This window comes from Ambystoma mexicanum, chromosome 10, assembly GCF_040938575.1.
Source record: "Ambystoma mexicanum isolate Mex_15411 chromosome 10, UKY_AmexF1_1, whole genome shotgun sequence".
NCBI classification, from domain to species: Eukaryota; Metazoa; Chordata; class Amphibia; order Caudata; family Ambystomatidae; genus Ambystoma; species Ambystoma mexicanum.
Window position 1 is genome coordinate 227,326,711 of NC_090932.1, and position 27,164 is coordinate 227,353,874.

The 27,164-nt window shown below is 54.7% G+C and overlaps 1 protein-coding gene across 2 annotated transcripts in view; it reads right to left on the reverse strand.

Annotated features, from left to right (window-relative positions):
• The window catches only part of NUDT18 (nudix hydrolase 18), a 207,002-nt gene that overhangs the window by 82,816 nt on the left and 97,022 nt on the right, over positions 1–27,164 (reverse strand). For both annotated transcript variants that reach the window (XM_069617738.1, XM_069617739.1), the window contains one exon: positions 2,903–3,117. In XM_069617738.1, coding sequence (XP_069473839.1) covers positions 2,903–3,061 — 159 coding nt within the window. In that variant the 5' untranslated portion in view covers positions 3,062–3,117. The remainder of the gene's footprint in view (positions 1–2,902; positions 3,118–27,164) is intronic.

The window sequence follows — 27,164 nt, forward strand, 5'->3', positions numbered from 1 at the left end:
TCCTCTGCAGAATCACGCTCCTGTTGAGGTACTTTCATCTATCCCGACTCGGGTAGCCTCACTGGGTATAGATAAACATCATGCACCCGTACATGCTCCGGATTTTGAGGATCGCATGTCTACACTGAAATCGGCGGTGGATGCTTATCTACTTAGAAGGCTAACTGAGATGATCCCGGAGGTCAACCGGGTGACTGATAAATCATTGTCGACACAAATGCCTGCTGCCCTAAAACCACAAGTTGACTATCCTCACAGAGTAAATATTATGGTTTGCTCAAAAAACACAGCTCCAGTGAAGCCTCATAGCAACTGTGACTTCTCCCGTAAAAACACTGCAGTCCCTAATTAGGACCATAACTCAATTTCCAAACCGCAGATGAATAATCTGAAAAATTCTAATAAGCAAAGGTTTACCTCTCTTTCCATACCCTGATTCTAAAGTGTCGTGATGGTCCATTTGCCAAATATGATCTGTGCCGTTCAAGTGTATTAAATATTTTTGCTGAGATCCAGGCGTTAGAAGATCTCGCCTCGAGTGACTTTGACCAAATTGAATTCCTTTGCGATAGAAATGTATCAATTGTAAGGCTTTGGATTAAATCAGGGTTGGTACGCAATACGTTATGGAAGGCGAAAATTGACCTTTTTAATTTGGGTTTTTTGTTAGCCTTAGATCCAGCCTGCCAAAGTCATCAGGAGGCTAACCAATTGGTTGCAAATGCAGTCCCATTACCAGTTCTGGATTGCGTATGCCCATTTTGTATTGCTGAAAATAGTTCACAGAGAGTGTTAACCTCAAAAAATCAATCGTAACCACTAACAAGCAATAAAGGTGAGGAAATCTTGCTGGCAAGTTGGAATATGCGAGGTTTTCTACACCTTAAATGGGCTTCCAATGATTAATTGAATTCCTTTGACATTGTGGCCTTACAAGAAACATGGATGCTACAATCCCCCATATGGGACGATCATGATCTGATCTTATTACCGGCAGCAACGTCAGGTAAAGGTCGACCCACCTCTGGCTTGTTAGTTGCAGTAAAGTCTAGCAGGGGCTTCCAAATTTTGGACTGGTTGTCTCCAAACAGGTTTATACAATTGGTCAAGGTCACTCATGGATTGCAAGTATATGCCTTAATCAATCTTTATCGTAATCCAGCGGGTATCACTGATGATGCTTTCGATCGTGCCTTATCCTTGGTTTTTGAAACAATTGCCAAGTATACGATCTCTGCCATTATGTTGGTGGGTGATTTGAATCTGGCCTGTTTTCCGACAAATAATAAGGGAGTTAGTAATGCAAGTCTGAGATGGAGCATGTTTGTTAAAGACTTAAATCTGAAGATGGCCAATGGTGCAATCCTGGGTGACATTCCTCCCAAGCATACGTGGGAGAGGGGAGACTCTAGATCCACAATTGATTATATCTTTATGTGCAACAATATATTTGTGAAAGCCAGCAAATTCGAAATTGTTAAGCAATCTAGAAGTGATCATCATCTGCTCTCCTTGTACTGGACCATCTCAGATCCAATCAGTACAATATCTCAAAAATGGTCCAAACAAATGCTGCTGATCAACAATGGTAAAAATCGCTTCCGTTGGTCATCTGATAAGCTAACATCATTACATATGGCAATTTTGAATAATCAAAGAACAAATGATGCTGAATCATATGTAGATGTGCTAGACACATTTAGAAATATTCTACCATCTAACATCAGAGCGTCTAGCACTCACATTCATGGCTTCGACTTCGCATTACAAGAGCGAAAAACAGCCTATAAAAGTGAGATACGCAAATTGCCCTTAATTGAACAGCACAAAGCCTTTAAAACGGCGAGATGTTCTTATCGTAATTGGACCCGATCTAGAAAAGCCCATCTTTTCTAAATTGACGGTGAAAATTGTATGTCTGCTTGTTATAACAAAAATTCTGCACAAGTGTGGCAACTTTTAAATAAATGCAATTCCATCACCCAAGTTGAATCTCAACTCAACGGGGTCCCGGAAGCACAACGGCTTATGCATTTCACTAAATTATATGCCGATAACAAAATGACTGATTTGGAGTATATTAATAGATCTCGCACGTGCTGGCACCTGACCTGTTCAGTTGAAATTGTTAAAGATTTTATAAACAGATCGTCCACTTCAAGAGCAGTCGGTCCCGACGGCCTCACGAATCATATGTTCGAGCAAAATTCACAAGAATGGGCGATTATACTAAATAACACCTTCCAACATATTTTGTTATCTAAAGCCTACCAAAGTCCTGGCGTACATCACAAATAGTGCCTATTTACAAAAAAGGTGACCGTAGGGATCCTAAATGTTATCGCCCAATAGCACTGTTGGGCGCCCCTGGTAGATCTTTTCTCGTCTGGTCCTGAGATGGACGGCTAAAGTCCATCAGCGTGATCCTGCCCAGACCGGCTAAATGAATTTTAAATTGGTTATGTTAATGTTAACTTTGAGAAAATATAATTGTAAATTGATTGTTAAATGTTTTTTAAAAATTATTTTTGTAAACTGATTGATGAATTGTTATCTTTAATAATTGAAAAAGTTGATTAATTTCAGCTATATTCAATTAAAAAAAATATGTTGTTGGCTACAAAGTGGATGGACTGTGACTATGCTTAAACTCTAGAACCCGTTTAACTGAATTACTGATGAGGTTTGGTTGATGATAGGGATACATTGCAACTGGGAAAGAAATATATTTTGCAAACATGCAAGTTTTCAATTTAGTCACCAGGTTCCAGAGGGCCCTAACAAGAAGGTGATGCATGGGGAAATACATAAGATCATAGAGAACACCTCCCTCTCCTCTCATGGAAAGGGGTCTTCGTCGACCCATCCATCCTTGCCCTCAGAAGCTCCATTGACTGCTCACCTGCTCATTAAAGATGACTGCCAGAACAATGTAGGAGACACTCTTCTTAAGTTTGACAGGCTGAAGGTTTTCAGGAGCCTCATCGTACTGTTCTGGCTCTTCTAGGCCTTTCCCATTCAGAAGGGTTTCCAGCTTCTGCTCAACTTCTTGCCAAGCCATCTTTGAGGGGGTTGAGACTGAGGTACCACTCTCAACATTCACTCTTGAAGACAACCCTAGAAAAAAGAAATACATTTTTTGGGTTATATTCTGATTACTGCTGTCTTATTTTCACGTTTTTTGGGGGCTTTATTTGGGATTTATTTTTACAACAGTTGATTTTTGTGTCTTTGGTTGGGGGACTTTCATCCCACAAAATTCAAGCTGCCTATTTTTGTTTGATTTATTTTAGGTTTTAATGTTGAAAAAATGTCCAATTCTCTCCTCCTCATTACAACTACAGAATACTTCATCCAGGTCATACATATCAAAAACTCACCACATCAGCATCACACACAGCATATCCACACCAAATCACACATCAATCCCAACGAAGACCCATGTACAGCCACAGCATCAACATTACAACATCACAACCACAGATGAAAAGAATACAATCACATCGTCATATCTATCACACATATGTATACCACAACTACACATCGAAACCTATTCCAAACCACATACACATGTAACCAATATTATCACAACAAACAATTAATAACCACATCTATATGGCAACCGCATCCACATCAAAATCTCACCCCATCCCATCCACATCTTCATGCCAACCAAACACCAACCACATCACAGCCAAAGTCACATCACAACTCCTCAACACATCCATATTACAACGAAATCCACATTACAACTAACTCCATATCACATCCTCATCACAATCTTATTACAACAATGTATGCATCTTAACCACTTAATCCATTATTAAACCTTCTCAGATTTGGGTTCAACCAGAGATGGCGCCACTACTTTATGACGTAGCAGAAATTGCTTGTTTCATTTACACCTCCATTGATGGGTTAACAGCTTTATTTCCAAAGAAGTTTGAAAACCTTAAACACGGTAGAGCTGCTACAGACCACAATCGGGTTACTTTTTCCAATGTTTTCTCTCCAGCGGAGGACCAAACTAAAAAATGCTAGCCTAAATAATCAAAATCTACTTTTATCGCCTCAATATTTATGCTTAGCCCCAATTTCCTCCGCCTCATTATTCTTGTGGCTGAGATTCTGGAATGTTGCTTGAGCAGGCCGTGGCTCGAGTCTCCAGGTCCTGATCTCCCCTCTCTATAGAGGAGCTAAAGAATACCAATTGGCCAAGATGAACAACATAGAAGAAAAATTGAAACAGAAGAGAACTCCATACCCAGAAAACCTAAACAAGGCTGTGAGATAGACACAGAGGAGGAGATTCCAGGTCAGGGAGGCATCTATTCACTACTCAAAAAGATCTCTCAGGATGTGTTTGACATGAAAGTTTCCCCATCTGACTTGACTCGGCAAGTCCAACATCTGGAAAGCAGAATAACTAAGGTTGAGAAGGACTCCGGGGACATGGCTAAGGAACCTAATGAGCCTATACGAAATGGGATCTGTTTAGAAGGCATCTTAGGAGTGCTGAGCTTAAAATGAAGATCAGGAATCACAATCTGCGCAAGGTTGGCTTGGAGGAATTGGGAGCTGGTGAAGACACAGAAGCTTTAGTGATTCAAGTCATTTCAGATACTTATGGGCTGGATATTTTGAATGTAGCTGATCTGGATTTTGCTTTCAAAGCAGGTCAAATTGATAAAATGGGGATGGGTAACCCCCGCCAGACAATTCTCTTGTGAAGATCAGTGCAAAGGAGAGAATTCTGAGGGTGGCTAGAGATGCAAGGAAGAATACATTTGCTGGAAGACAATTTTCATTATTCTCAGATTTCCCCAAGGAGATAGTGGAGGGGAGGAAAGCATTCACAAGGCAAAGATGGGAGCCAGGGACCTGAACATTAAGAGGGTAATTCACAGAATTCAGCGCACAAGTGGCGCACGCGGCTGGCGCACAGTGTGCGCGTGCGAATCCCTGCGCCAGCTGCGTGGCTAAAATCTATTTCCGCGCACAGCGTATTCATGGATTCCAGCCACCAAAAGCAGCCGTGGCGCACAGTGGCGCAGCGACCCTGCAGCAGCGCCAGTTACGCCCCCAAGAACGCCTCTCGCGCAGGGAAAAGCCATCAATATACCCAATCCAGCGCAAAGGGCTGCGCTAACCCTGTACCAGCACGGCAAGCGGGCTACGTGTATCACTGGGGTGCGCGGGAAGTACCTCACGCAATTGGCCCCGTGCGAGCAGGGTACGCGTATTTCAGAGGTGCGCGGGAAGTTCCACACGCGATTTCCGCAGGGTACGCGTATCTCAGGGGTGCGCGGGAAGTGCCACACGCGATATCAGCAGGGTACGTGTATTTCAGGGGTGCGCGGGAAGTTCCACACGCGATTGGGCCCGTGCGAGCAGGGTACGCGTATCTCAGGGGTGCGCGGGATGTGCCACACGCGATTTCAGCAGGGTACGTGTATTTCAGGGGTGTGCGGGAATTTACACACGCGATTCCATCAGGGTACGTGTATTCCAGGGGTGCGCGGGAAGTTCCACATGCGATTGGGCCCGTGCGAGCAGGGTACGCGCATTTCAGGGGTGCGTGGGAAGTTCCACACGCGATTTCCGCAGGGTACGCGTATCTCAGGGGTGCGCGGGAAGTGTCACACGCGATTTCAGCAGGGTACGCGTTTTTCAGGGGTGCGCGGGAAGTTCCACACGCGATTTCCGCAGGGTACGCGTATCTCAGGGGTGCGCGGGAAGTGCCACACGCGATTTCAGCAGGGTACGTGTATTTCAGGGGTGCGCGGGAATTTCCACACACATTTCCATCAGGGTACGTGTATTCCAGGGGTGCGCGGGAAGTTCCACACGCGATTGAGCCCGTGCGAGCAGGGTACGCCATTTGAGGGGTGCGCGGGAAGTTCCACACGCAATTCCATCAGGGTACGTGTATTACAGGGGTGCGCGGGGAGCACCACACGTGAATTGCACGTGTGGGTCCTCCCAGGTGTTCCCTCTACACCCTCCACAGCCCCTGCAGGTGGCTCGCACCACAGGGGCCTACCCTGCACATGTCCTGCAGGCGCACCATCCACCATGGCCATGACCCCCAGCCAAACCACATGTCAACTTGCACTACTGCCCACCAACGCATGTGCCACTGCACCCCCAGTCACCAGGGGCACCCTCCACCAGGCCCCCACCCATGTCTCCCAGCACCCCCACCCCCCAGCAGTGCAGGGGCACCCACCACTGGCCCCCACCCATGTCTCCCACCACCCCCACCCCCCAGCCACCAGGGGCACCCACCACCAGGCCCCCACCCATGTCTCCCAGCACCCCCAGCCACCAGGGGCAGCCTCCACCAGGCCCCCACCCATGTCCAACTCATGTCTCCCACCACCCCCACCCCCAGCACTGTGGGGCACCTGCCAGCAGGCCCCCACCCATGTCCAACTCATGTTCCCCACCACCCCCACACCCCCAGCAGTGCAGGAGCACCTGACAGCAGGCCCCCACCCATGTCCAACTCATGTTCACCACAACCCCCACCACCCAGCACTGTGGGGCAGCCTCCACCAGGCCCCCACCCATGTCTCCCACCACCCCCACCCCCAGCAGTGCAGGGGCAGCCTCCACCAGGCCACCACCCATGTCTCCCAGCACCCACACCCCCCCAGTCACCAGGGGCAGCCTCCACCAGGCCCCCACCCATGTCTCCCACCACCCCCACCCCCCAGCCACCAGGGGCAGCCTCCACCAGGCCCCCACCCATGTCTCTCAGCACCCCTACCCCCCAGCCACCAGGGGCACCCACCACCAGGCCCCCACCCATGTCTCCCACCACCCCCACCCCCCCAGCAGTGCAGGGGCACCTGACAGCAGGCCCCCACCCATGTCCAACTCATCTTCACCCCCACCCCCCAGCACTGTGGGGCAGCCTCCACCAGGCCCCCACCCATGTCTCCCACCACCCCACCTCCCCAGTCACCAGGGACACCTGGCAGCAGGCCCCCACCCATGTCCAACTCATGTTCACCACCACCCCCACCCCCTAGCACTGTGGGGCAGCCTCCACCAGGCCCCCACCCATGTCTCCCACCACCCCCACCCCCCCAGTCACCAGGGGCAGCCTCCACCAGGCCCCCACCCATGTCTCCCACCACCCCCACCCCCCAGCCACCAGGGGCAGCCTCCACCAGGCCCCCACCCATGTCTCCCACCACCCCCACCCCCCCCAGTCACCAGGGGCAGCCTACACCAGGCCCCCACCCATGTCTCCCACCACTCCCACCCCCCAGCCACCAGGGGCAGCCTCCACCAGGCCCCCACCCATGTCTCCCACCACCCCCACCCCCCAGCAGTGCAGGGGCAGCCTCCACCAGGCCCCCACCCATGTCTCCCAGCACCCCCACCCCCCAGCCACCAGGGGCAGCCTCCACCAGGCCCCCACCCATGTCTCCCACCACCCCCACCCCCCAGCCACCAGGGGCAGCCTCCACCAGGCCCCCACCCATGTCCAACTCATGTCTCCCAGCACCCCCACCCCCCAGCACTGTGGGGCACCTGCCAGCAGGCCCCCACCCATGTCCAACTCATGTTCCCCACCACCCCCACCCACAGCACTGTGGGGCACCTGCCAGCAGGCCCCCACCCATGTCCAACTCATGTTCCCCACCACCGCCACCCCCCAGCACTGTGGGGCACCTACCAGCAGGCCCCCACCCATGTCCAACTCATGTTCCCCAGCACCCCCACCCCCCAGCACTGTGGGGCACCTGCCAGCAGGCCCCCACCCATGTCCAACTCATGTTCCCCACCACCCCCACCGCCCAGCACTGTGGGGCACCTGCCAGCAGGCCCCCACCCATGCCCAACTCATATTCCCCACCACCCCCACCCCCCAGCACTGTGGGGCACCCACCACCAGGCCCCCACCCATGTCTCCCACCCCCCAGCAGTGCAGGGGCAGCCTCCACCAGGCCCCCACCCATGTCTCCCAGCACCCCCACCCCCCAGCCACCAGGGGCAGCCTCCACCAGGCCCCCACCCATGTCTCCCAGCACCCCCACCCCCCAGCCACCAGGGGCAGCCTCCACCAGGCCCCCACCCATGTCTCCCAGCACCCCCACCCCCCAGCCTCCAGGGGCAGCCTCCACCAGGCCCCCACCCATGTCCAACTCATGTTCCCCACCACCCCCACCCCCCCAGCAGTGCAGGGGCACCTGACAGCAGGCCCCCACCCATGTCTAACTCATGTTCACCACCACCCCCACCACCCAGCACTGTGGGGCAGCCTCCACCAGGCCCCCACCCATGTCTCCCACCACCCCCACCCCCCAGCAGTGCAGGGGCAGCCTCCACCAGGCCCCCGCCCATGTCTCCCAGCACCCCCACCCCCCAGTCACCAGGGGCAGCCTTCACCAGGCCCCCACCCATGTCTCCCACCACCCCCACCCCCCCAGTCACCAGGGGCAGCCTCCACCAGGCCCCCACCCCCCAGCCACCTGGGGCAGCCTCCACCAGGCCCTCACCCATGTCTCCCAGCACCCCCACCCCCCAGCCACCAGGGGCACCCACCACCAGGCCCCCACCCATGTCTCCCACCACCCCCACCCCCCAGCAGTGCAGGGGCACCTGACAGCAGGCCCCCACCCATGTCCAACTCATGTTCAACACCACCGCCACCCCCCAGCACTGTGGGGCAGCCTCCACCAGGCCCCCACCCATGTCTCCCACCACCCCTACCCCATGAGCCACCAGGGGCAGCCTCCACCAGGCCCCCACCCATGTCTCCCACCACCCCCACCCCCTGAGCCACCAGGGGCAGCCTCCACCAGGCCCCCACCCATGTCTCCCACCCCCCGCCCCCCCCAGTCACCAGGGGCAGCCTCCACCAGGCCCCCCACCCATGTCTCCCACCACCCCCACCCCCCAGCCACCAGGGGCAGCCTCCACCAGGCCCCCACCCATGTCTCCCACCACCCCCACCCCCCAGCAGTGCAGGGGCAGCCTCCACCAGGCTCCCACCCATCTCTCTCAGCACCCCCACCCCCCAGTCACCAGGGGCAGCCTTCACCAGGCCCCCACCCATATCTCCCACACCCCCCAGCAGCCAGGGGCAGCCTCCACCAGGCCCCCACCCATGTCCAACTCATGTCTCCCAGCACCCCCACCCCCAGCACTGTGGGGCACCTGCCAGCAGGCCCCCACCCATGTCCAACTCATGTTGCCCACCACCCCCATCCCCCAGCACTGTGGGGCACCTGCCAGCAGGCCCCCACCCATGTCCAACTCATGTTCCCCACCACCCCCACACCCCAGCACTGTGGGCCACCTGCCAGCAGGCCCCCACCCATGTCCAACTCATGTTCCCCAGCACCCCCACCCCCCAGCACTGTGGGGCACCAACCACCAGGCCTCCACCCATGTGCAGCTCATGTTCCCCAGCCAACATGTCATCACAATCTAGATCCCTGGTGCCTATGGTCAGCCTCCAAATGCAAAACACCCACCCGAGTACTGCATCCACCCACTCATAATTTGCAATTACATCACAGAACACCAATTGCAAGTTCCAAAACAAACACATTTCCCTCACATACACCCAATGGGTGTCAGTGAATCTCAAAACACATATCATGAAATGCATGAAACCAATGAGATAACACACATTGAAGTTCACCAAAAAAAATATGTATTAAAGGAAACATAAATAGAATAAAAAATGAAGAAACAGAAATGTGAATGTACAAAAATTAAAAGAAGCATGTCCGTGAAAAAAAGCAAAACCAAAAATAAAATTCCAAAGTAATGTTGTCCAAAGTCAATGTCCACAAAACAAAATCCAATGGGAAATAAAAAAGAAAGCCATTGCTCCATGGTTAAAAAGTAAAAAAAAAATACAATCCAACAGTGAACTATGTACATGTGAACAAGCCAGGGTCCATCATCCCAACAAAAGAAAGGAAACCTATCTAACTACACTAACTAACAAAATAAACTATATACAAAAATGTGGCCAATGTCCGAAAGGTCCAAAAAAAAAACAAAACAAAAATGAAACCTAACACTACCTACATAACTATGTACAAGGGCAGCGGGCTAGTTTCACGGCTCACTTGTGGATGTCCCGGGCCAGGGCATCATCGAACTCCTGCTCAATGTCCCGGAGGCGGTCCTCCTCCGGCCTGGGTGACCTGTCCCAGCAGGCTGACGTGGTCAACGAGCCATTCGAGATGACGTGCAGTCTCTTCATGAAAAGACTGCAAGTCACCTCGCATGGCCCGTTGACGCAACGCCACACCAGCCAGGACAGGCTCAACCTGGACCTGGATAGCCACGTCCGCAGGCAGAGGAAGGCCAGTTGACGTGAGCTCATCCCCTGCCTGAAAACGGGTCTGGACGTAGGCATCCCTGCTGGTGCAAGATGATGCAGGGACAGGATCAGGGACAGGATTGCACACAGGCACCTCCGCGGCGGCCTGTGCTGCCTCCTGTCCCTGGTCCTGCACTGCACCACTAGCACCAGTGGGATCCCCACCTCCAGACCCCGTCTCTGGTGCTTGCACGGCCTCCTCCTCCACCAAACCCCCCACCAACCTGGATGACTCTGTGCCATCTTCCCCTGTTGGGCCCTGTGGGGTCCCAGCTGCCCCTTCTGCTGCCGAGGAGTCCAACTCCAACCTCCGCCTCTTGGACCTCCCCCCGGTAGCTGCGGCCTGGGACGCGGCACCGGACTCCTCACTCCCCGACGAGATCACAACATGGGAGGGGAGCCGGGCCTTGCGTCTCCGGCTGGCGGTGGGATCCCCGCCGCTGTGCTCCACAGCACCTTCTCCGCCCTCTTCATCAGTTGACGCTGCAGACAGGGAGAAACAAAACACAGGCATCAGGGCACTGTACAATGGACACATACATACATAACAGTTGTACATGAGTGGCATTGGCAAACCTCAGACATGTCATCACAATCCCCAACACACATGTCATTACGACTCGCACACATGAGCCATACCACAGCCATATCGCAACTGCCACCACCATCCATACACATACAACAGCATGAGCAGCCAAAGGTGAGCCAGACATCACATGCAACACAGGAAGTGCACCACACATGTACACACACCACCACACTTGCATGCATGTGTACACCTCTGCCAAGTGTCGCAGTGTCCAGACGGGCATCCATGTCACATCTGCCAATCAGGCTTCCACATATCGCTGTCACATGCATCCATGTTGCATCACTGTTGCACCCTTGTCAAATACACAGTGCTGATACATGCAGCCGAAAACAACATGCATGCGTGACATCACGGACATGTCTACTTACATACACATTCATCCAAACATGTGTGCCCACACAACTGCATTTGGCATGCAAGCCTGCACACAAAAGCACCATCCATGTCTCACACATTCCAGCCCTCGCATGTATCAGCCCCACGGCCCTGTACACCCCCACCCATACTCGACCCCATACAAACAGATGTGCAACTTGCACACTACTGAATAATCACCACACGCACTGCTCACAATCAGGATGCATGTACACTCACCGCTCGACTCCAGACGGGTCTGCCTCTCAAGGACCTGGACGTGGATCGCTGGGGATATGCGTTCCAGGAGCCTCATCTGTTCTTCCGACAAGTGGCCCCGGCGCCCGTTGGCATCCACTGCCTTCAAGAGGCGCCGGGCCTTTTTCAGGGTCCTGGACCTGAAGTCCTCCCAGCGCTTCTTGACATGTTGTAAGTCGCGGGCTGCCACCCCCTCCGCGTTGATGGCAGTCACGATGTCAGTCCAGATCCGAGTCCGTCCTTCCTTGTCGGCGCGGGAACTTCCGAAGAGGGCATCATACTGCCCCAGGACTTGCTCCACCAGGACACCAACTTCGGTGGCACTGAAGCTGGTGCCCCTCTGCCTCTCTGGCCGGGGGTTGTCAGTGGTCACAGATGGTGTTTGCCCTGACATGACAACCCCAGAGGCAGGAGTGGGTGGGCAACTGGGTCCTGGGGCTGGGCTGTGGAGCGATGGAATCCCAGTCGGGAGTCTTCGGTTCCAGCAGGGGTGGTCACAGCAACAGCACCCCTAGCTGATGTGCAGGCAGCAAATGGCAGGGCACGTGGGCAGCAGGCAGTCAGGCAGCAGCAGATGGCAGGTGGGAGCGTGCTCGGGGCTCTGGGGGGCAGTAGTTCGGCCTTCTGGGCAGGAGCGTTGTCTTCCGTGTGCTTACGCGTGGCCAGCTTGATACAGAGTGATTTGGCACGTGAAAAATCTGCACGTCAGCGTGTAATTCGAGGAAAAGCCCTTAGCGCGTAAGCGCGTCTGCACGCATACGCATTTTCATTGGACAGAAGGCCCCTCAAGCGCAAGCGCCCCTGTGACGTGACGCGTACAGACATGCATGGGCATTTCAGCGCGCGTGAAAAAATGCATGTCCGCGTGTAATACGAGGAAAGGGCCCATGTGCATAAGTTACGTGACGCGCGCGTGCGTTTCCCTCAGCACGGGTTAAAGGTGAGCGGGCCCAGCAGTTCGCTGTACGTGCCTTCCGTGAAGACCGACGTGTGTTGCTGCTTCCTGTTGTTTCGCGCGCCATCACAACTTCACAACTCTCAAAGACGTATCTCTTCTTTTGGCGGGGGTATTGGCTACGCGTGTTTTTCTGCATCGCGCTAGTCAGACGGTGAGTCGCACACGCCCTTTTTCCCACTGCGGGTGCCCCTGTGTATCGCACCCATTTTCGATGTCATAGTAGCCTGCGTGTCCCACGCGTACGCGTTATTCGCGTTACTGGGTGCCACCACGTACTGCGGGAGGTTGAATCCACGCACGTAGGCTGCAGGGTTGCGTGCACGGTTTTACTGCAGTTTTGGGGTGCCTGAGCGTTGCGTGACCCGTCACCACATCACCGGGGTCACATACAGCCTTGCAGGTGCAGGGGGGCTGTTAACATCTTGCTTCCCACCACCTTCACCCCAATTGCCCAGGTCAATTGTGGTGTACACCTCCCATTGGCACCACTCCATCTGTGCCAGCACTACTACATCTGTGCCATGGTTGGGAGGCCACCAAAGGTGAGGGGCGCCTCAGCTGGGCGTACTCCTCGTGGCGGGCGTGGTCGGGGACGTGGCCGTGGTGACCAGAGAGTAGGGGGACTCCAGGGTGTCCAGGGCAGCCACAGAGGGGGACGAGGCAGGGGTGCGCCACTTGAGCACAATGTTGTGCCATGTGTCGGTGCAGCCATGCCACCACCCCCTGTGGTTCCGGGGGATGCAGCTCCTGCATTTGGCACTGGCACCCATATGACCCGGCAGTCCGTTCCATCGACTGCCACGGGCCCAAGGGTAGTGGTAGCTGCAGATGCAGCTGTGGACACCGCCACCCAGTCTCAGGGTCTGCCAGCGCAGGCTGTGTTGGCACTTGAAGAGCCCTTGGTAGATCTCCAACAGGCCAGGGGGGAAACCATAGGGGCACGCCGGGCTGCTCAGACCAAGACACGTGTCCCTGGGGCAGTCATGTCATCTGCTGCCCCGAACAGCCGGGTGTTGGCAAGTGCAGGGGCAGATGCACCCAACAGCACCCCGGTTGTGAGTCTGCCAACCAGGACCGTTGCGGTCAGTGACCCTGCCACAGCTGATGTTGCTGCGCAGGGTCCGTTAGTGGGCACCCAGCTGCCACTGACACAAGTCAGGCCTTTGGTCATCCCTCCACCTGCCACTCCCTTGGCTCAATCCACCAAACCCACTGGCCATACTGGTCAGGGCGGCATTAGCCAGCCAGGGTCTGCGCCACAGTCCAAGAGGAGGAAGGTTGCACCTGCAGCACAGGCTGGGACCCCACACACAGCCACAACCTCCTGCACGTCGAGGAAGAAGCCTTTCTGTAATCAGGAACTGGACTTCCTCGTGGACTACGTGCGGGGCCACAGCCGTGACATGCTAGTGGGTGCCAATAGTCAGACTACGGCTGCCCAACGTGACACCCACTGGAAGCATGTTGCGGAACATGTCAGTTCATTCGGCCATGAGGTGCGCATGGCGCAGGAGTGCAAAAAGCATTGGAATGACATCAAGCGCAGCACTAAGGCGAAGTGTGCCTCAAATTACAACTTGACTCTGGTGACTGGCGGTGGGCCTGCACCAGAGGAGGAAGAACTCACTCCGCATGAGGCTCTCGTTGCGGAGTTCATACCACCTGAATTGGTCGAAGGAGTGGGAGAGATGCTGGACTTTGATTCCCAGTCCAGTGAGTGTTGATGCGTGTTTGTTGAGGACGTGTGTATTTCACTTGTGGGATGTGTTGTGCATGATTGCTGCTACATGTGACGTGTACATGGTTCTGATGTGTAAGTAATGCAATGCTACCGTCATGCATGTCTCCTCTGCCTGCATGCGGGACTCCATGTGGGCATGCTCCCTTGTCCCTCCTCCGCCACTCTGCACTCCAGTTCCACCTTTGCACTGGTCTGCTCCAATCTTGCCAATGTGTAGTTTCTTGTTCATGTGTCCTGTGTAGATGCTAACTTCCAGCGTAGAAACTGCCAGACATATGCCGTGTGGTACAGCCTTAGTACTCGATGCAGGGTATCTCACTTGTACTGTGCATGGGTCAGATGTCCCGCAGGGACATGAGTGCCCATTCATGCTCCATGTGCATTGCACGCATGCCCCTATGTGTCCTTGACTGGATGATCACTGTAATATGAGTGCTTGGTTACATACATTGCCTGCCATCTCATCGGCCTCCCCATGTCAACTGTGGCTCAGTCCTGCGTTGCACACATGTTTAGGCCCTAACAATCTGTGTGGCTCAACGGCCTCAGCCTGTTCAATGGCCAATGACTCTGTCCAACTCTTGTGTCTTCTTCACACGTGGGCGGCCTCCGGAGTTTTCATCATGTGTCCTGCCCACTGTCCCAGCATCATTTGCAGTGTTGTAATTTGAATCACATTAAGCTGTTGATGCCAGTCAACACTGCCTGTCAATACACCGGTGTATGGTCAGCCTTTTGATACCATGCTAGGCATCCCTGCTTTGGTACTGGGGTGGAGGGGTGCTTGGCTTCTAGACATGGTACACATTGAATGCACAATGCACGTGATGTCTGAATTTGACATTGCACTGCCTTCACATTTCCTGGCACAGACCATGTAGTGCTTGTACATGTAGGTAGTGAGTGGCGTACACATTTTCTGCACTGTATAGACCCACTTCCATGGAAACTGCCACCTTTCAACAGGTCTGATCACAGAAGCTAGTCAAAGTAGACCCAGCATGCATGCCAGGTCATATGTTGTGTGTCACATGTCTGCCGGATGCCTTTGCTGTCGGTGTGTGTGTGTCGTGTGCTTCTGACATGTGTATTGACCTTTTTCTCTCTATTTTTCAGGTGATGACGCAATGGAGGCGGAGGATGGTGTTGTCATGCCAGACACAGGGTTGGTAACACCACATCAACCCGGCACTAGTGGGGGTCGTGGGGTGGTAGGCCATGAAAACCCCCAAGTGCTGCAGTCCATCTTGTCCCTGGCTGCCTATGAGTCCAGCCTTGATGACGACTCTGACGTCCATGTTGAGTTGGATGAGCATCAAATCCATCTGTCAGGGGTGAGTGATTCTGATGTGGACACTCCTCTGTCTGCGACACCTGCACTGAGGGATCAGACAGTCTTGGTTCCTCCGCCCATGGTGGATCGGGACGCAGGGTCACCCTCCACACCAGTCACTGATGTGCCTGGGACATCACGTCGACGGGGGCATGTAGTCGTGCAGCCGCAGGCGGTGCCAACACAGCGAGGACCCCCAGTCCTTGGGTCCCGCAGGGGTCAAGCCCAGCAACGCGGTTGCCGCGCGCAACCGCTGTATACTGAGTGGGAGCAAGACATGACTGCCAATTCCGAACGGCAGGGGGCAGCAATGGAGAACATCGCTGAGAGCATGGAGCGTGTGGCCCGATCTGTGCTCCCCCCGCTAGGCAGGTGCTTCTCCAGCAGCAGGCGGCACGGCCCACGGCCCGCTCGCTCAGGCTGGGCATGGCGGCCTCAGACAGGGCACGCCAGGCTGAAATGTCGTCTCTGCGTCAAGCAATTGCTGCTCACGCAGAGGCGCACATGGATGCCCTGAGGGAGGAGTATGCTTCCCTCAGATCCACTCTGGGTGTCCTTATGATGTCCCAGAGGCAGCAGGCAGAGGAGAGGTTTGCACAGCTTGAGCGTACCATCTCGGCTGAGCTAGAGGCTTGCCGGGAGGTGCAGCGGTTGTCCAGCCAGGCCTTGCAGGAGGAACTCCGTGTTACACGTGCTACCTTGCAAGAGGAAGCACGTGTATCACGTGAGGTTCTGCATGCAGACCTACGTCACATCGCCACACAGAACCAGGCTCGCCCGTCCAGCAGACTTGCTGCCGACGAGGGGCAAGCTGCGGCTAGGCGTGGCCAGGCTACTGTGCCACGTCCTCCTTTACAGGATGAGCCAGACTCGGACGACCATCTATCTCCCACATAGGTCGTGCTGTGCAGGCGTTGAGCCCATGGAGGATTTTTTTTTGGCTCAGCATCATCGCATGTGGATGTTGAGCAGCACCCTGTACCTCCCCCCTCCTGAGTGCCTCCCCTCCCCCCCGGGTCGTATGTGGCAATTTTTGATTTTTCTTTTAGTTTAGTTAGTTAAGTTTCTGGTTGATAGTTAGTTTAAATAGGTAATGTAGGTTTTCCATAGTTAGTGTAATTAGTTAATAGTTGATTTAGTTTAAAATTGCTAGTCTATTGTGCTTTCATGTGACGGTGCGGTGCTTTGTGGCTTTTGAAGGCATCCACTGTCTGTTCAAGCTGGGCCCTTCATGGTTGTCTTGTGTATGTGTTTGCTGCTTGGGGTCCTTGACTCACATATGCCACTCCTGCCTCCCTTATCCATGGGCTCGCAAGGATGGTTCGGTGTTACAGCATTTTACACAAGGGCTTTGGACTGTCATATCTGTGGCATGTCTGGTGCTGTGTGACTTGTGTTGACACCCCTAGTGGGGATGATTTAGGTGTCATTGTCCACTGTTCAGCTTTTGCTAGATGGGGTATGTCATTATTAATGTGGACATTGATTGCTATGCATTGTGTAGTATGTTTCATATATTTCCTGTACATGTGCTTGTTGCAATTCATGCTGTAGATAGTGTTCCACACTTTGGAGGTGAAAGACGGACTGATGGTGTGATTCGTGATGTGACTCTCTGACATGGTCAAGTAATGAGATGCCTGATGAGACACACACAGATGACTTTGAAGCATTAATCATGTGTTTCATGCCCTTTCTGCAGGGGGATGAGCCTCCAGAGCACCTTTGCCAGCAGACATGGCCCATTGGACGACGGAATTCTGGACCCGTTTGTTGGTGCCCACATGCACATGTGTGCACAAGCAGAGGCACAGTGATTGCAGACCCACATCCTAGAACTGCTGACATGTTCCAAGGAACTCCAGGCAAGGTGAGCATCACAGGGGGGCCACGACACAGCAAAGCTTGCACCAGGCGAGTTGCACATGCAGGCTTAGTCACAGCACTGAGGGTGAGCTTAGACGAATATTGGTGTTGAAGCACACAATCCAGCTCAGATGTGTTTGTGGACTGATGGCTGTTGATAGTAGGGTTGTCTGGGACACATGCAGGGGCAGTGGCACATACCCTCCGGTACACCAAGGTCCATTGAGGCACTTGTATCAACCATGTAGCCTTCCGAGACATGGAAAGGGGCAGCTCACAGGGACATACAGCAAGGGACATACTCGGGTGCAGTGCATGTCTTATCCACGTACTTCATGATAAATGCACTGCCAACTTTGTTTCGGTCATGGTGGTACGCAACTTGCTCTGTAGTCATGGCTTGCTATATGGGTCTGTCTGCTTACCCAGGGAACATTGCATGTTGTGTGAATTGTGACACATTGGTGTTCCATTTGCCACGCACCCACCAGCGGCTGACTTACTGCATTGACTGTGTATGACCCGTCACAGGGGTGATGTCATATATGGGTACGAAGCATCGAGCACAGAGTGTCTGTTTGTAGAGTAGTTTGTTGCTATGGGGCATGTTTGGTGTTGTGTTTTTGTGTAATTGGCACGTACAGGTTGTTGACTGTGGCTCTCTTTGCAGCATTGCAGTGTTCCTGTAACCGGACCTGAGAGTGCGCAGGCAGGAGACCAGCACTCAAAACCAGAGCTAAGTGTCTTGTTGTTTTTCTTACGAACTGCTCTGCATAGGCTTGCTGGGGAGTGTACTGATGCATGGATGTATGTGTGGTTCAATTTGGTATGTTTTTTTCTCCCTAATCACCCGTGATCCAATGCAATTTTGAAACCTGTACCCTCTACCCGGTGTTCCTGCTTCCCGTGCCTATCCAAGCAACGTTCCCTGACCCTCTTTCCCCACTGGGGTTGCAGATGCTGTGTAAGCCCCGAACTTGCAGGCGCCAAAACCCTAGAGGGGGTGGTTGGTTCGTACCACTCCTGAGCCTGGACTACAGAAGGCCATGACAATGATGTCCAAGTTTGTTTGGATTGTGTATGTGTTCATGCAGGTTGTACATTTTCGTGCATTCCCTAGTTTCATGTGTCATTCATCCTCCCCTTTCCTGCCACTCATTCCAGTCATCCAGTGTGTCAACACCTGTCCCGACTGCATATCCCTGAACCTCATTCCCCACCAGGGTCTCAGGGGCCTGTGTGAGTTTGACCTTGCAGGCACCCGGGACATGGTGGGGGTGGTTGTTTCATGACACTCCTGCACCTGTACAGGGGACCTGTGACAGGATGATGCACCATGAATGGATGTGTACTATGTCATGTACCACACATGTCTCACATCCTGTCGTGACATTGTTTTGCTGTGCTACCTTGGTTGTTGCATCATTGTGGTAGTACTTGGCCTTTGTGAGGTACTGCTACGTCAAGTCATCTACTGGAGGGTGTTCGGGTTCGTTTTTATGCCCTGGATTTTGTGATTTTGGAAATGAGTGTGGATTCTGAGGGTGCAGGCATCTTTTTACACACAAGGTGGGAGATGGTGACAAAGGGTAAAGGTGATCCTGTGGCCAGGTGGAATTGAGGGTTGAAGGCTCCATGACCCAGGTGCAGTTGTTCAGTGGGTCATGGTCATTTGTGAGGGAGGGGGGGTTGTTGTTGATAGTTGCCTTGCCCTGCAGTGTGATGGGAATTCTGACATAGTAATGGTGGTATCCTATGTACATGTTGTGTTCTGCTGATCAATGCCTGTTCATGTGTTGTGTTTTCCTTTCAGGTGCGAGGGGATAGTTGTGGTTTGACATGCTGGGGTGTACACATGGTGGATGTTCACATGTGATGTGTAGGTAACACTGATGGTCACTTGAGTGCACATGCATATGTGGAGTGCATGTCCTTGCAGGACCACACACTTGCACTCTGATGCACTACATGTACTCCCACCCTTGCATATCCATGTGTACACTGTTTGCCTTCTGGTGCCCACTGTGTCCCGGCAGCACATGTTCTGTGACCGATTATGGATCCAGTACATGCCTAATTTGATGTTTGACGTGGTCTGTCACTTAGATGTGATGCTCAGGGTGTGCATCACACACAATGGCTGTTCACTGTGCTGTGCGCTGAGCAGTGTGATGCAGGAGTAGGACACTGCACACATGAGCTGCAGTGTTGATTTTGCAATGCATAATGTGCATGTAGACAGGCATTCATTGTGATGTTACGTCTACTACTGTTGTAATGCATTTGGAAATGACTTATTTTGGGTGGGAGATTTTGTTGGTCTGTCATTTCATCTGATTCCGGGTCAGGCAGCAGTGTCCGATGCCACTGTACATTTAGGACATGGCAATGTGTACATTATTGTTACTGCGTTGGTGTATGGGTATTGCTTGCCATGTCATGTTGATGTTTGGGAGGGTTTGAGTGACATGACAGTGATGGCCATGGCCTGTTTTGCAGGTGTGCGTGATGCACACCTTGCATGTCCGGGTCATCAGCTTCTCAGAGCAACTAGCTGGGGGTAGATTTCTCTCCGCAGCAGGGCCCTCCCCCTGGAACAGACTTCCGGCCTGACTTGAACTTGAGGGGAACCATCTCCAGTTCTGGAAGCACCTCAAGACCTTCCTCTTTGCTTCTGCTTACTCTCTGCCTCTCCCTTGCAGAATTCTTCACTGGAACTGCACAGGAGCTGCAACTGGGCCACTCTCGCCGACCTCGGTCCCTGGCCCAGCCACTCTCCACTTGCACTGCCTCCCTGGCAACCCCTGCACTGCAGTACTGTCTCTCTATCCCTACAGCCCTCCCTTCCCAGCACTTGTCAGCACTTACCTTAGTAGTTGCCACCAGGCGACCTATGTATTATTTTTTTGGGCTACTTCCCCTGTACTGGACTCCCCCCCCCACCCTTCCCCTTGCACTTTTCCCATTCCCCCTACCCCTGCACTTGCACGATCTCAATGACACCTGGCCTAGTAGTACCGTTCTCTGTGTTCCCTTGTTCCCCCCTCCCTGCCTCATTGCGCCTTGGAATGCTTGTGTATGGCCCATATCATGTCATATGTCATATGTGTTCCTTTTGGTCACACAGGATAGCTTGTGTTTAAGTAGCTAGGATGCAGACGATGTGGCACTTCCATGGCAACTATCTCAGGGTGGTAGGGTTGTGACAGTTGACTGTCTCTTTGTCATCATCGATTGTCACCTGGTATGTGCCAGGCCTGTGTGCACTCCGCAGGGGTGGGAGTTTAGGTGAAAAATGTGGCCACAAGCTGGGTCCGGGCTTCCTCGCCACGTGCCCTGTCCCCTCCCATGGGCAGCACCTGTGCCTGTGGTTGGGGATGTGGGGGCACCACCATGTCCACCGGGACGCCCTGCAGTGTTGCAACATTGTGCAGGACACATGCTGCCACAATGATCCTGCACACTACTGGTGGTGCATAGAGTAGTTGCCCACCAGAGCGGTCAAGGGAGCGGAAACGTGACTTGAGCACTCCGAATGTGCGCTCCACTATGCCCCTGGTTGCAATATGGGCGGCGTTGTATCTTACCTGGGGTGGTGTGGTGGGGTTCCGGATTGGCGTCATCATGTGGTTGCTCAGAGGGTAGGCAATGTCCCCTGGGGAGGTGATAATAGTTGAGATTATTAGGGTTTGGATATTTGTCTGTGTGTGACTTGCATGCATGTGCAAGGGCATTTGTACTGACCTAGGAGCCATGTGTCGCCATGCTGCCCAGCTTCCAGGGCCCGGCTCAGGGCGGACATTCTGTATATGAAACTGTCATGGGTGGAGCCAGGGTAGTTTGCATAGACAGAGGTGATGATTCCCTTTGCATCACATACCACCTGTACATTGATGGAATGCCAGTGCTTGCGGTTTCGGTAGATGTGCTCAATGGCCCTAGGTGGACATAGGGCCACATGGGTGCAATCTATGGCACCGAGCACTTTGGGGAAGTGTGCCACCCTGAAAAAATCCAGGACAACAGCCTGCCTTTCTGCGGGTGTTCTGGGCATGTATATGCGCCTGCGGACTGAGGGGCGCGCTGTCATGATTGCCAGTACCTGGTGTAGGCAGCATGACTGCGTGGCCTGTGAGACCTCCCCCACTATGGCAGTGGTCCGCTGAAATGACCCAGTGGCCAAATAATGCAGGACATTGAGCAGCTTCTCCAAGGGGCTCAATGCTTGGGAGCAAAGGGTGGGGGATGTGAGGTCATCTTCCCACTCCCTGACCAGGTCTAGGATGATATGGGGTGGAAACCTATACCTGCCGTAGACCTGGTCGTCAGGCATCCCAAAAAGGCTTGTCCGCGGTGCGAAAATGCGTGCCCTGGCTATTCTCCTCCTCCTGCGGTGTCCCACGATCAGTGCAGCGACAAATGGGGCATTCATCGTAGCTGTATATACGCGTTTGTTGTTTGCGCGCACTTTTATGATGTGCGCGGGGACGGCTGCGCCTGCCTTCGTGTGGGCAGACGCGTTGACGCCTGTGCACGTCTTTTGCCGTGCGCGGGTTTCCCGTATTCGGATACGGTCCGAGTGTCATCGCGTGTGATCGGAGGGGAGTGAGCGTACACGCAATTGGCCTGGGTACGTGTGTTTCGGGGTGCGCGGGAAGTTCCACACGCGATTAGCCTGGGTACGTGTGTTCCGTGGTGCCGGGAACGTTCACACGCGATTGGTGGAAATCCACGTGTGTTCTGTCATCACGTGCAATGATTGAAACACCTGCGCGCGTCACGTCACAGACGCGCTCACGCGCTAAGGGCCTTTGGTCCAATGAAATCGCATATGCGTGCTGCCGTGCATACGCGCTAAGGGCCTTTCCTCGTATTACACGCGGACGTGCATTTTTCCATGCGCGCTTACGCGCATGGGCCCTTTCCTCGTATTACACGCGGACGTGCAGTTTTTCACGCGCGCTGAAATGCCCATGCACGTCTGTACGCGTCACGTCACAGGGGCGCTTGCGCTTGAGGGGCCTTCTGTCCAATGAAAATGCGTATGCGTGCAGATGCGCTTACGCGCTAAGGGCCTTTCCTCGAATTACACGCTGACGTGCAGATTTTTCACGTGCCAAATCACTCCGTATCAAGCTGGCCACGCGTAAGAACACGGAAGACCACGCTCCTGCCCAGAAGGCCGAACTACTGCCCCCCAGAGCCCCGAGCACGCTCCCACCTCCCATCTGCTGCTGCCTGCTGCCCACGTGCCCTGCCATTTCTGCCTGCACATCAGCCAGGGGTGCTGTTGCTGTGACCACCCCTGCCGGAACCGAAGACTCCCGACTGGGATTCCATCGCTCCACAGCCCAGCCCCAGGACCCAGTTGCCCATCCACTCCTGCCTCTGGGGTTGTCATGTCGGGGCAAACACCATCTGGGACCACTGACAACCCCCGGCCAGAGAGGCAGAGGGGCACCAGCTTCAGTGCCACCGAAGTTGGTGTCGTCCTGGGGCAGTATGATGCCCTCTTCGGAAGTTCCCGCGCCGACAAGGAAGGACGGAATCGGATCTGGACTGACATCGTGACTGCCATCAACGCGGAGGGGGTGGCAGTCCGCGATTTACAACATGTCAAGAAGCGCTGGGAGGACTTCAGGTCCAGGACCCTGAACAAGGCCCGGCGCCTCTTGAAGGCAGCGGATGCCAAGGGGCGCTGGGGCCACTTGTCGGAAGAACAGATGAGGGTCCTGGAACGCATATCCCCAGCGCTCCACGTCCAGGTCCTTGAGAAGCAGACCCGTCTGGAGTCGAGCGGTGAGTGTACATGCATCCTGATTGTGAGCAGTGCGTGTGGTGATTATTCAGTAGTGTGCAGGTTGCACATCTGTTTGTATGGGGTCGGGTATGGGTGGGGGTGTACAGGGCCGTGGGGCTGACACATGCGAGGGCAGTAATGTGTGAGACATGGATGGTGCTTGTGTGTGTAGGCTTGCATGCCAAATGCAGTTGTGTGGGCACACATGTTTGGATGAATGTGTATGTAAGTAGACATGTCCGTGATGTCACGCATATATGTTGTTTTCGGCTGCATGTATCAGCACTGTGTACATGTGCATGTGTGTGTATTTGACAAGGGTGCAACAGTGATGCAACATGGATGCATGTGACAGTGGTATGTGGAAGCCTGATTGGCAGATGTGACATGGATGCCCGTCTGACCACTGCGACACTTGGCAGAGGTGTACACATGCATGCAAGTGTGGTGGTGTGTGTACATGTGTGGTGCACTTCCTGTGTTGCATGTGATGTCTGGCTCACCTTTGGCTGCTCATCCTGTTGTATGTGTGTGGATGGTGGTGGCAGTTGCGATATGGCTGTGGTATGGCTCATGTGTGCGAGTCGTAATGACATGTGTGTTGGGGATTGTGATGACATGTCTGAGGTTTGCCAATGCCACTCATGCACAACTGTCATGTGTGTATGTGTCCATTGTACAGTGCCCTGATGCCTGTGTTTTGTTTCTCCCTGTCTGCAGCGTCAACTGATGAAGAGGGCGGAGAAGATGCTGTGGAGCACAGCGGCGGGGATCCCACGCCAGCCGGAGACGCAAGGCCCGGCTCCCCTCCCATATTGTGATCTCGTCGGGGAGTGAGGAGTCCGGTGCCGAGTCCCAGGCCGCAGCTGCCGGGGGGAGGTCCAAGAGGCGGAGGTTGGAGTTGGACTCCTCGGCAGCAGAAGGGGCAGCTGGGACCCCACAGGGCCCAACAGGGGAAGATGGCACGGAGTCATCCAGGTTGGTGGGGGGTTTGGTGGAGGAGGAGGCCGTGCAAGCACCAGAGACGGGGTCTGGAGGTGGGGATCCCACTGGTGCTAGTGGTGCAGTGCAGGACCAGGGACAGGAGGCAGGACAGGCTGCCGCGGAGGTGCCTGTGTGCAATCCTGTCCCTGATCCTGTCCCTGCATCATCTTGCACCAGCAGGGATGCCTACGTCCAGACCCGTTTTCAGGCAGGGGATGAGCTCACGTCAACTGGCCTTCCTCTGCCTGCGGACGTGGCTATCCAGGTCCAGGTTGAGCCTGTCCTGGCTGGTGTGGCGTTGCGTCAACGGGCCATGCGAGGTGACCTGCAGTCTTTTCATGAAGAGACTGCACGTCATCTCGAATGGCTCGTTGACCACGTCAGCCTGCTGGGACAGGTCACCCAGGCCGGATTGCTCTGTCTGATGGGGCTTGCTACGACCCCCTCCTCAACTGGACCCCCTATGCGCCAGTCGTCCTCTGTGCCATCTTCCCACCCATCAGTCACCTGTGTGCCCTGTGGAGCTGCCTCTGACGGTGCGGCCAGGCTGGTGGAGGAGGCATCCCTGCCACAGTCGGGAGTCGGACGTCCAGCAGGGGTGGCCACATCTACGACTGCACCCCAGCCGGCGGAGGATGTGCAGGCAGCAGGAGGCAGTGCACGGGCAGAGGCACAGCAGCAGCAGCAACGTGGTGTGAGCCATGAAGGCTCAGGGCCTTCAACATCGGAGGGGCAGGCATCGGCCGGAGGGAAGGAGGACCCAGGACAGAGAGTGTCTTCCGTGTGGTAGCGGTTGGGCCACGCCATAGATGCAGAGCGGCAGCGGGCGGAAGAGGCACGGCTCACAATGGTCAGGGCTGAGAACTCCATGCGGAGGGCCCTGAGGCGGGCCGAGTTCCTCGAGGCAATCCGCAGGGGTTTGGAGGTGGAGACGTCGACGGCCCTGCGGACCCTGGGGGCCATGGAGGAGGACCGCCTCCGGGACATTGAGGAGGAGTTCGATGATGCCCTGGCCCGGGACATCCACAAGTGAGCCGTGAAACTAGCCCGCTGCCCTTGTACATAGTTATGTAGGTAGTGTTAGGTTTCATTTTTGTTTTGATTTTATTTGGACCTTTCGAACATTGGCCACATTTTTGTATATAGTTTATTTTATTAGTTAGTGTAGTTAGATAGGTTTCCTTTATTTTGTTGGGATAATGGACCCTGGCTTGTTCCCATGTACATAGTTCACAGTTGGATTGTATTTTTTTTTCACTTTTTAACCATGGAGCAATGGCTTGCTTTTTTATTTCCCATTGGATTTTGTTTTGTGGACATTGACTTTTGACAACATTACTTTGGAATTTTATTTTTGGTTTTGCTTTTTTTCACGGACATGCTTCTTTTCATTTTTGTACATTCACATTTCTGTTTCTTCATTTTTTATTCTATTTATGTTTCCTTTAATACATATTCTTTTTGGTGAACTTCAATGTGTGGTATCTCATTGGTTTCATGCATTTCACGATATGTGTTTTGAGATTCACTGACACCCATTGGGTGTATGTGAGGGAAATGTGTTTGTTTCGGAACTTGCAATTGGTGTACTGTGATGTAATTGCAAATTATGAGTGGGTGGATGCAATACTCGGGTGGGTGTTTTGCATTTGGAGGCTGACCATAGGGACCAGGGATCTAGATTGTGATGACATGTTGGCTGGGGAACATGAGTTGCACATGGGTGGGGGCCTGCTGGCAGGTGCCCCACAGTGCTGGGTGGTGGGGAACATGAGTTGGACATGGGTGGGGGCCTGCTGGCAGGTGCCCCACAGTGCTGGGGGGTGGGGGTGGTGGGGAACATGAGTTGGACATGGGTGGGGGCCTGCTGGCAGGTGCCCCACAGTGCTGGGGGGTTGGGGTGCTGGGAGACATGGGTAGGGGCCTGGTGGAGGCTGTCCCTGCACTGCTGGGGGGTGGGGGTGCTGGGAGATGTGGGTGGGGGCCTGGTGGCGGGTGCCCCACAGTGCTGGGGGGGTGGGGGTGGTGGGAGACATGGGTGGGGGCCTGGTGGAGGCTGCCCCTGGTGGCTGGGGGTGCTGGGAGACATGGGTGGGTGCCTGGTGGAGGCTGCCCCTGGTGGCTGGGGGGTGGGGGTGCTGGGAGACATGGGTGGGGGCCTGGTGGAGGCTGCCCGTGCACTGCTGGGGGGTGGGGGTGGTGGGAGACATGGGTGGGGGCCTGGTGGAGGCTGCCCCTGGTGGCTGGGGGGTGGGGGTGCTGGGAGACATGGGTGGGGGCCTGGTGGAGACTGCCCCTGCACTGCTGGGGGGTGGGGGTGGTGGGAGACATGGGTGGGGGCCTGGTGGAGGCTGCCCCTGGTGGCTGGAGGGTGGGGGTGCTGGGAGACATGGGTGGGGGCCTGGTGGAGGCTGCCCCTGGTGACTGGGGGTGTGGGGGTGGTGGGAAACATGGGTGGGGGCCTGGTGGAGGCTGCCCCTGGTGGCTGGGGGGTGGTGGGAGACATGGGTGGGGGCCTGGTGGAGGCTGCCCCTCCACTGCTGGGGGGTGGGGGTGCTGGGAGACATGGGTGGGGGCCTGATGGAGGCTGCCCCACAGTGCTGGGGGGGTGGGGGTGGTGGGAGACATGGGTGGGGGCCTGGTGGAGGCTGCCCCTGGTGGCTGGGGGTGGTGGGAGACATGGGTGGGGGCCTGGTGGAGGCTGCCCCTGGTGACTGGGGGGGTGGGGGTGGTGGGAGACATGGGTGGGGGCCTGGTGGTGGGTGCCCCTGCACTGCTGGGGGGTCGGGGTGCTGCGAGACATGGGTCGGGGCCTGCTGGCAGGTGCCCCACAGTGCTGGGGGGTGGGGGTGGTGGGAGACATGGGTGGGGGCCTGGTGGAGGCTGCCCCTGCAATGCTGGGGGGTGGGGGTGCTGGGAGA